At 31.0% G+C, this 11,127-nt stretch overlaps 2 protein-coding genes across 8 annotated transcripts; one reads left to right on the forward strand and one right to left on the reverse strand.

Annotated features, from left to right (window-relative positions):
* The first annotated feature begins 1,154 nt into the window (after positions 1–1,154).
* LOC105429595 (short-chain dehydrogenase/reductase family 16C member 6-like) lies at positions 1,155–6,976 on the forward strand. 6 transcript variants are annotated; one of them, XM_089079029.1, is made up of 9 exons: positions 1,685–1,919; positions 3,911–4,040; positions 4,457–4,603; positions 4,920–5,074; positions 5,471–5,648; positions 5,884–6,013; positions 6,141–6,267; positions 6,397–6,522; positions 6,695–6,976. In XM_089079029.1, exons 3-9 carry the CDS (start codon positions 4,463–4,465, stop codon positions 6,762–6,764), a joined length of 927 nt encoding a protein of 308 aa, XP_088935155.1. In that variant the 5' UTR covers positions 1,685–1,919; positions 3,911–4,040; positions 4,457–4,462; the 3' UTR covers positions 6,765–6,976. The 6 variants fall into 6 exon arrangements, with proteins under 6 accessions (XP_088935160.1, XP_088935155.1, XP_088935156.1 ...); XM_089079030.1 differs by having other exon boundaries at positions 3,915–4,040; XM_089079031.1 differs by lacking the exon at positions 1,685–1,919 and adding an exon at positions 1,941–2,102 and having other exon boundaries at positions 3,915–4,040.
* Positions 6,693–10,156, reverse strand: LOC105429597 (ketohexokinase). 2 transcript variants are annotated; one of them, XM_011642688.2, is made up of 4 exons: positions 9,835–10,152; positions 8,613–8,937; positions 8,288–8,547; positions 6,693–8,186 (listed from the first exon to the last, which is right to left on the reverse strand). In XM_011642688.2, the coding sequence occupies exons 1-4, from the start codon at positions 9,975–9,977 to the stop codon at positions 7,739–7,741; spliced, it is 1,176 nt and encodes a 391-aa protein (XP_011640990.2). In that variant the 5' UTR covers positions 9,978–10,152; the 3' UTR covers positions 6,693–7,738. The 2 variants fall into 2 exon arrangements, with proteins under 2 accessions (XP_011640990.2, XP_088935154.1); XM_089079028.1 differs by having other exon boundaries at positions 8,045–8,186; positions 8,277–8,547; positions 9,835–10,156.
* Between the last annotated feature and the right edge of the window lie 971 nt (positions 10,157–11,127).

Raw genomic sequence — 11,127 nt, forward strand, 5'->3', positions numbered from 1 at the left:
ACTTATTTGCAAATTCGATTTCGAAGAAGTATTACTAGAAGAAGTATTACTAGAAATTATAGAAATAAATCAAATTCTTTACATATACCAATAAAACTTTATTAAATATTCAACTTTTGCAACTTTTAAACGAGTCATCTAAACTGCAGCGAAATATGCGCTGTATAAATTATATATTATAGATATACGAGGGTAGTCTGAAAAGTTTTGAGCCTTAACATAAAGATGACGTTACTCATCAAAACCATTCTAGTATTACAATAGTATATCCTTTGAAAGACTTTTGTGAAAATTTCAACCATTTTAGACGCTCAGTTGTTGTTTGACAGTTATTTGTGTCAGTCGATGTCAGTGTTTTTGTAAAAATGGAAAAAATTGAATATCGTGCCGTGATTAAATTCTTACATTTGAAAGGTAATACGCCTGCGCAAATTAAAATCGAGTTGGACGCTGTTTACGGGGACTCTGCCCCCGTAACATTTGCCACTGTAAAAAGATGGGCAGCTGAATTTAAACGTGATCGTATCAGCTTGGCTGATGATGAGCGTTCGGAACGGCCAAAAACTGCGACCACCGCTGATAGCATCGAAAATGTTCACCAAGTGGTACTGGACGACCGTCGAATCAAGATTAGAGAGGCATATCGAAAGAACACATATCATATGTTGACTGAAGAATTGGATTGCGCAAGCTATCCGCGCGTTGGGTGCCGCGCTTGCTCACTTTGAACCAAAAACGAATCCGAATGAACACTTCCAAGGCCCTATTGGAGCGGTTCAAGCGAAACGAATCAGATTTTTTGCGTCGATTCATAACTGTAGATGAAACTTGGATCCACCAGAGACAAAAGAATAGTCAAAACAATGGACTGCAAAGGGTGAACCTGCTCCGAAAAAGGTGAAGACGATTCCATCAGCTGAGAAGATAATGGCAACTATTTTTTGGGATAGTCACGGAATTGTGTGTATCGACTATCCTGAAAAAGGTAAAACAATAACGGGAGCATATTACGCATCATTACTTGATAAGCTGAAGGCAGAAATTGCAAAAAAAAAAAATGACCGCATTTGAAGAAGAAGAAAGTGCTGTTCCATCAAAACAACGCACCTGCTCACACTTCGGCGCCATGGCCAAAATTCACGAATTGCACTTCGAATTGGTTGACCACCCATCGTATTCATCAGATCTGGCCCCCAACGACCTTTTCCTGTTTCCTAAGCTTAAAGTTTCGCTTGGAGGACAGAGATTTTCATCGAACGAGGACGTCATCGCATACGTAAACGCCTATTTTGCGGAGCAAGACGCCAACTACTATTTGGAGGGGTTAAAGAGGTTAGAGTATCGATGGGAAAAGTGTATCGACTTAAAAGGAAATTATGTTGAAACATAAAATTATATTTGATCGAAAAAATACTTGTTTCTATGTTAGGCTCAAAACTTTTCAAACTACCCTCGTATATTATAAGCTAAATTATTCGTTGTTTCGAGTTTAAATTTGGTTTCAGGGCGTCTCAACGTTAAAATTTTTTGTCGTTAATTAGAAAGAAAAGAAATTTATAAGGAACTTGAAAGTTTTAAATTTTAATAATTTTTAGCTGACATTGTGACAGCCACGATATTTTTAAATTCACGCAAAAAAATAATAAACTTTCGTTTGATAGAAATACGCGTCATGCGAGTGACTTATACGTGATAAATACGATCCTGGGATCGAGTCTACTCTCACGAAACCGATAGTCCGTTTCTGGATACCCGCCAGAACACGTCAGCGCGTAACGTACGCCTTCACTTTCATTCGAAGGCCGACGCTGGATTTGAAAGACTGAAAAGAAACGAACTAAAAGCGTTTAAAATATAGGTATACGGCCAGCGGCAACCACTGGTGAGACAATCGATCCTGGTGGAACGTCCATTAACAGGTATAGTCGAGCTCGTTATAGGCGTGTTTGTCGATTCTCGGTTTCGTAGATGCCAAGAGACATGTCCTACTTATCGTATAATTTTGCACGTAACGATTCACAAGACATGATTGAAGTGTTGTGATTTCGAAGATTAAAATAGTGGTGTTCATTAAACTTTCAACGATTTGTTTTTGTAAAACGGTCAGTTTTGTGCGTTATTTCTGGAAATATGCTTGTACATTTATGCATTTATACATATCTTCACTTATATATTTTTATATTTATATATACATGAAAGTTGAAAAGTGAAATTAAACCACTGTTATTTTGTCATAAAACTGGATAGAACAAAAGCAATTTTTACCAACTCAGAAAACAGAAGGTTACTTTTATAAAACGGGTAGTATAAAAGAAATGCAGCCGAACTTAGCTAAAAGTAGATATTCCGAAAAATTTAACCTAATGCTTAATGGCGTATGCTTTCATATTTTCAGTAATACATATTTTCGATATAAGGTATTCGCATGAGATGAGGCATTTTTCAATAACATTTAGTACTTTTTTTGACATTAATAAACGTGATATATATATATATATATATATATATATATATATATATTTTTTTTTATATTACAGTACAAGTACAAGTACACAGTTTAATATATATATATATTTTTTTTTATTACATATATATATATTTTATTTTATATTATATTATTTTTTATATTATACTTTTAAAAATGTTTCAATATAAATTTCTTTTATAGAAATTATTGACACTCGTATGAATAATTGTTCACATTTTTATGAGCGTATATAGATATAAATCTGAACATGTCCATCCATCCATCCATCTATCCATCCATCCATCTGTCACATTGTCTTGTGTTTCATCTGTCACTACTTGTGTTTAAATTCTCGATATTTTTTTACGGTTATTTATTCGATGATATTTCAACACTTTATAAATATGTATCTATTTTAGATCGCGTATACATTAACAAGCATACGATATATTTTTTCCGGATGATGTTTAAATTCTTCTGTTTATTTATCACGTTTATATTCGTTACAAAAAAAATGTTATTTATTAATTTTAATTTCAAGTTTACATGTATTTAAAATATAACATGTATATATTTATACATATTTGTATATTTATATATTTAAAATGCGAAATAAATAAAATAGACATATATAAGTTTGGAACAATTTAATTTATTAAATTTACATAATATACCGTTGGAAAAAATGTATTGAATTTAACATAAATCGCATGTCCCAAATGGTCCGCTCAAAATTTTGTGTTAATTTAACATAATATGGATGTGTTAAATAGTAACACCGACACTATATGTTAATATTTCAACAAAAAAGAAATATACTCTTGATCTTAATTTGAAGTTAATTGTGTGTTACAATTAATATAATTTTTATGATAAAATAACATGTCGAGACGCGTCAAAATTCAAGACTGTGTCGAAACCATACAAAGAATAATAACAAGTCATCCCTACTGCTGTTATAGAGTAAAACCAATATTTTTTTGTGTAAATTTTAACATATTGAATAAATACGTACGAATTGTGTTATTTTAATAAATTTCTTAAATCATTTTAATAATTTTACATTTTATATTTATATTTTATATTTATTAAGGTCAGTTAACATAGTAGACATGTGTTAAATTTACATATAAATATGTAGGTTATTTAACACAAAAATTTTAACAAGGAAGGACCGATTTTAACACAAATACAAAATGTTTTTTACTGTGTACTATTGAACTTGAGTTAAACTCAAAATATAAGATGTGCCGTAAGATTTTATAAAAAAAAAATATATATGTGAAATAGAATTCTTATCTTTTATAATTTATAAATATTAGTAAAATATTGGTAAAAATTCTATATTTGAAATGTTTACACATCATAAAATTGATACAAGATAAAAATATTGCTGAGCTCCACTTTTGTTAAATCTTCTATTTTCTTTACCGCTCTTTCAAGGCAGAATTAGAAAGGAAATCTGTTTAACGCTATGAAACGATACGTTATCTATCTCTGTCATGCAACTTTTACTAGATATAAATTACCAAACCAAACCGAGTATAGTACTGATTAAAATTCACGAAGCTAGGTAAGAAAAAATGTCTCGTTTGTAAATATAAAGCCATAATTTGCAAAATAAAAATTTACTGAAATATATTTAAAAATATTTATAATTAATAATAATTAATAATAATTAATTTTAATAATAATTTTATATAAAATATTTATTGAAATGAAATTTAATGAAATTTATTGAAATATATTTAAAATATATATTTTAATATATTTAACATTTGAAAATTTAATGTTAATCCGTTAAACTCATTGTAGCATTTAACGAACGAATAATCTATACATTTATGTCACAGAGATCATTTATATTTCCTACTGGAATTATGAATTTTCGAAATATTTATTATCATCAGCATTGTCTATTATTATGGTGCACTTATTATGATGCACAATACACATATTTTTCATATAAAAAAATTACAAATTTTTCAGTTCAACATGAATACAATACACAAGGTTGTACAATGCTTGACAGGCGTGGTGTGGCTTACTTTGCAAATTTTTTATTATTTCTGCGAGAGCATATACCATAGCTTGTTCGGATTACAGGAAAACAGTGTGACCGATGAAATCGTTTTGGTACGTACGAAGAATATATGACGAATATATGTATTATAAAAATGTTACACTTAATAATATATAAGAGTAAGTAATATTAAAAGTTATCGAAAATAATCAATGTAAATAATCAATTCAAATATCTACAAAGAAATTAGACGAATATATAATAGTAAAAAAGTTTTTTTTTGTTATGATTTCATTTATATGTTAAATTAAAAATTTTTTATTTATATTTTTAATAATTTTTGATAGCAATAATAATTAAATAACAATTTGCAAATAAGATTTCATCATAATAGTTGTGTATTTATATCACGCGTATTATTTTTACAAGATAACAGGTGCAGGTCACGGTATAGGAAAGGAATTGGCGATTCAATACGCATGTTTGGGCGCGAAAGTGGTGTGCTTAGATGTGAATAAGCAAACAAATGAGGAAACAACACAGGAGATTAAAACACTTGGAAAAAGTTCCGTCTATGCTTATCAGTATGTTATCGTTATATAGTTTCTTCTAATAATTTCTAATAGTTTTTTTTTCTCTCTCTTTTTCTTTCTGTCTCTCTCTCTCTCTCTCTCTCTCTCTCTCTCTCTCTCTCTCTCTCTCTTCTCGTCGCGTATCAAAGGAATTTCAAACTGTTTCGATATGTAATGAAAACCAAAATTTTTCTAATTTAGGATATATATTTTTTTTTAAATAATAATAAGTATTATTAAAATAAATTTTTTAATAATAATAAGTTTTTTGTGTATTCGGCAATATAAACATTTAATTTATGTCACATTTAATTTTGTTCCATGTCGGTATATAACAAATATTATAACAGGTGTAACACCTATATATCATTAAATAATATTAACTAGGATTTCATCATTATTTTTTAGCTGTGATGTAACCAAAAGAGAAGACGTTTTTGCAGTAGCAAAAAAAATAAAGGAAGAAGTTGGAGAGGTTACAATTCTGGTTAACAACGCTGGTATAATGCCATGCCGTGTTTTTCTGGATTTTACAACCGATGAAATTATGCAAACTTTCAAGGTTAACGTGTTAGCACACTTTTGGGTAAGTCAAAATTACACATAAATTTTGAACTACTCTTTAGCATAAATAATACTATTAGCTCTACTAATAAGCTCTTTCGAATAAAAAATACTATTTTAATATTTTATCGGAGCGAATATTTGATGATTAAAAGTGTTCCACTTTCGAACAGTTTAATTTAAATTATACCAAGATATGCCAAACACGTGACGCATATAATATACGCATATAATCCAACATATTGCACAATTGTTAGATGTTGCAAGCATTTTTACCAAATATGATTGAAAAAAATCATGGCCACATTGTCGCGCTCTCATCCATGGCAGGCATCGTAGGTTTTCCTAACTTGGTTCCTTACTCCGCTTCAAAACATGCAGTCAGTGGTAAATCCAGTTATAGATTTTTAATCAACTTTGTATAGTACTCAAAATTTAATAGAAATAATTGGGCTAATTTTGAAAAGTGTTTGGAATATTGGTTTCAAATGTTTACGTAAATTATATCTTTCAGGGCTAATGGAGGCACTCGACGATGAATTACGAATGCATAGTGAAGGAAAGTCTCAAATAAAGTTCACTACCATCTATCCTTACATGGTAGATACGGGACTTTGTCAAAAGCCAAAGATAAACAAGCTGTAAGTATATAACAAAATTAATACAATGAAAATGGATAAACGCAACATAATTAATATGCACGCAAATATAACAAACTCTGTTATTATTAAGACTGAAAACGAATATGTTTATTTATTTTTTATGTTTAGGTTTAAAGCATTCTTAGCACTAAATTCATCGAAAGATACAGCTGCGCAAATAATTAGCGCACAACGTCAAAATATAAAAAGAAGATCCGTGCCATCATTTTGGTTATCATTCGTTGCATTTATTAGGTAATCGAGTCGCAATATAATAATACACATATACGTAGTAAAAATCTTGCAAATCCGATCGCATTATGCAATATTTGGCATATAGCGGCACAGAATAATTTGAATGTAAATAAATGTTCGTCTTTTTATAATTTTCGAATATATCAATAATTAAATATAATTTTAATTTCAGAAGTTTACCAGAAAATGTAGTAATTACTGTAAAAGACTTCCTGGACACTGGCGTCGAACCACACAGTTAATATACGTACGATCAGTGGTGTCAAACTTTCAAAGGTTTATGAAAAAAGAAAAAAAGAAATTTTAACAAAAATCCTTTTTAATCGCGTTATTAATATAAAATATAGAAAAGAGAAAATATTTTTGTGATAAACAATATATGTAGAAATATTATAGGAGGTATATGAAATGTGATTTACGTCTTTATTAAATAAAAGGTATCACTTAATTAAAAGTAATAGTTTTGATTAACATAACAAGAATAAAATATAGATAAAATAGATACATGTACAGCCGTGTTTATTATGTAAAAATAACTACAACGCGAAACATGGCATTTCCTCAGCAAGCAGGATCTTTGTTGCTAAAGTCTTTTTTTAATATGAAATAAATTCAATTAATTATATTATAACTACGTGCCGCTTTGGTTTAGCAGACTTTCAACGTATATTGCTCTATAATAATTCGATGATCAATATTATTGATATCGATTAAAATCTCTTTTATTATCCCCCCCCCCCCCCCATCAGAAATATATATTGCGAAAAATATCACCTCAGGGATCTGGAACCTGGATCGCCTGCTTTCCGAACAGGCATCTTATCCACTAGACCACTGAGGCTATGATAATATTTATCGCAATATTTAGATAAGTCGCACGTCTTTTTCAGCCGACGTGCGAATAAACAATACATAGGTATAGGCCGAGTACATGTTAACTAACAAACTACAACGAATGAAACATGGTATTTCCTCAGCAAGCAGGTAATATAATTAATTGAATTTATTTCATATTAAAAAAAGACTTTAGCAACCAAGATCCTGCTTATCGAGGAAATGTCATGTTTCGCGTTGTAGTTTTTTCTATATCTATGTATTGTTTATGTAAAAAAATATGTATTTTATTATCCGGATATATAATAAAACACGCGAATAGTATTTCTTTTTTTTTTCTTTTTTAATCATAACAAATATACAAATATATTTCAAAAACGTTCTAAGAAAAACAATCCTGTTGTAAAATATCCTTGACAATTACGTCAAGACCATTGTATCCTCTCAATCCCACTTTTGCGCCAGCAACGTAGCACGCAAATCTGATAGTTTTTTGTAAAACGGTTTCAGTAATAAATTTTGTTCGACGGTATTCTAGATCTTTTATATCCAAATTTTCTTCAACATCTGGTCCAATCGTGTTATTATTCGAAGTATCGTTCTTCGATCGGTTCAGTTCGTTATTCGCGCGATCCGTTTGATCTTTATATTCGCGTATCAATTCTATTTTGCTTTTATTCAAATAGTACAGAGCAGCCGCATTGAACGTATCACCCGCACCTAAGGTATCGATTACTCTTCGTGGAGGGAAAGCTGTCGATCGTATCGTCACACCGCACGGAGTACAAGCGATCGCGCCATCCTCAGCCCAAGCACAAATAATGGTTGCTCTGAAAGGATTCAATCCATTACGTCACAATATCTCGTTAATGTATCTTTTATATTTGTAAATGCGCAGTAAAAAACGCAATTTAATTTACATATCTCTTACTTGGCACTTTGGCCGATGTTACGTATTATCTCATTCATATTGTTAAAACCCAAGGACCCGGCGAATTCTTTCGCTATGAAAGCTACATCTACATAGGGCAATAAATCCAATAACCTCGGGCCTGCCCTAGGACTCTCGAATTCTACGCTAATCGTAATTGGCACGCGATCATCCGTAGCATGATCGTGCGTACAATTTAACGAATCGTTATAATCTCTTATACGCTTGATCATAAGTAGGACTTGATTGACATTTCTTCCCTAAAAGCACAGAAAATGATTCTGAGTCGTTTCTCAAGACAGATTCTCCATGTTAGGAAAAATACCTCAAAATGAATCCAGCTGTATTCCTCTAAATTTAACAGCTCAAAATTTTTGAAAGTCAACTCCGGTAAACCTCGATCGTGATATACAATCGTGCGAGATCCGGTGCTCGAATTCAATATAATGGTTGCAACAGGACAGCCAGTGCCTTCAATCATGGGGCAATGGGAATAGTCAATTTTATATCCGCGTAGATCATTTCGTATGAAGTCAACATGCTCATCTCCGCTTAAGCAAGCCAGAAGTTCGCACGGTTGCCCTATCAACGATAGTACGGTACAAGTGTTGGACGCATTGCCTCCTCTTTGCCATCTATAATCGGTAGATCTGAAAATTATATTTACAATAATTAAAAATTAGAAACGAAAAACTTGTAACAATCCGAAATCGTAAATTATCTTTATAGAATTATAATTTGAACAAACACAAGTGACAAAATTATGAAAATCATAACACCTCAAAACAAGTGTATCAACTTTATAAAAGATAAACGCTCGATAATGTTTCATATATCTATTTCTGAAAGAATTAATGAAACAAAGTCTCGCAATATTTGTAGGATTTATATCATACATATTTCGATACGTTAAAATTAGTTAAAAAAAAAAAAAACATCTTTGTAACATGTATATAAGTTAACGTAAAACAAAGTAAAATTAATATAAAATAAATGTAAAGATTGAAGACTGTCGATCGATAAAGCGATAATAAGATTATAAATTCTATAATTAAATCGGATTTATAGTTATATGATATTTTGACCCCTTTATCTTTTTTTTTTTTTTAAACAAAGGTAAAATAATAATTTTTTTTTCAATTATACATGTCGAAATGTTTATTCATAAAAATTAATAAATTCAAAAAATTTATAATTGGAATTAATTAAGTATTTGGTAATTTTTTTCCTTCTTTTATTTATACGTCAACAAGATATATCAGCTGTCGTATTTAAATATTCGAAATTAATAATGAAAATATGAAAAATTGAAAAAATAATTGAGAAGAAAAAATGCTACGATTAAAATAGAAGTTGGGATTATGCTGCTGCTATATTACCAAGCTGAATTTCGATCGAAACTATCACAATAATACGAATAAATGTTATGGTATATGAATACGTACGATCGATGAGAGGATCAATTTTCTGTAGAGCTTGTGTAGAGAAGTTTAAATTTATTAAATATAGGAATCGATGAAGTCATTAGTATCGAGTGAGTTACTAACCTTTGAGTGGAATCTTCCGAGGGAAAGTGAATGCATGTTTGAACAATGTCAAGGCAAACGCGTCCTACGCACAAAATTTTTAACAAGCGAGTGTTCGTTGATGGGTCTCCATGAAAGATATTTTGGTGAAAATTCGATGTCATAATTAAGATCTAAATACTAGAGAGATAGAGAGATTATGGAGTCTATACTTTAACGTCTCGTTTCGTTTCCATCGTTGTTATCGCGGAGTTTTATATCACAGATTTAAATATTTACAAAGGTTAATGGAGAGATTGAAGTTATCACAAGAGCTGAGTTTATCGAGTTCAAGATGGAGTTGTGGCGTTGCGATTGTCTATTTTGGCGCGTGAAATTCGAGTTCTTAATTTGTTTCCCTTTTTTTATTTTTTTAAGGCAATTAGGAGTATATATTTTTAATGGTTTTATAAGATTTATAGGAATTATGTGGATCAATATGTTATGTGAAGGAATTGAATTGTGAAAGTAAGTTAGATAAATTGTGAAAATGTTTAATTATAGTATCGAGTTAAGAGTCGGCCGAAGGACAAATTTCAATGTAGGGAGAAGATACCTTAATATGGCCGGCGTGAACAGTGTCGTCGTTCGTGTCTTCTGTGTGCGTACGGTCGCTAGGCCAATAGGAGGAGAGGATAATTACTCAACTCACTGGCGCTAAGAAAATTCAATAGCACTTTATTGTCTTGAGGTGTCGTGCGGATATTACAATATATGTAAACTCGGATTCGAGATGTCTTGCCCGAGAGCAGTTTCAAGATTCCTTATGTTTAAAACCCAAAAGGAACGAAGTCGCGCCAAAGCGTTCGTAAATTCGCTCTCCCTACGCCATGATGTACACAACTTATATAGGGGGGGATCGCTAAAAGAAAAAGGACGCTGAGCCTACATCGAATTGATATTAGAGACTCCATGCGGTGATACTCCGAAATTCCGACCTCAGGTTAACCAACGTTGAGAAATAAAATCTCAATTTCGATGTATTGATGTATGTCCATATATATATATATATATATACATATATATATATATATATATACAAACCTATCGCATTGTTCACGCGGACTCACGGCGGATAGAAAAGGATGCGGAATCATGGTTTTTCATAAACGATCCTCGTTCTTCTACTATGCCGATGAAGCATATATTCGTACTTGATCCGAGAAGTATGTCGGTTCAAAGAATTATTATTTTAAATCGTTTGTATTTCATATGAAGAGTTTTGAAGTGCAATTGAAAAGTGATCATTCAGTTAATTGTAATTAATTAATCATT

Source organism: Pogonomyrmex barbatus, unplaced genomic scaffold, assembly GCF_055798465.1.
Source record: "Pogonomyrmex barbatus isolate J1 unplaced genomic scaffold, ASM5579846v1 scaffold3, whole genome shotgun sequence".
NCBI classification, from domain to species: Eukaryota; Metazoa; Arthropoda; class Insecta; order Hymenoptera; family Formicidae; genus Pogonomyrmex; species Pogonomyrmex barbatus.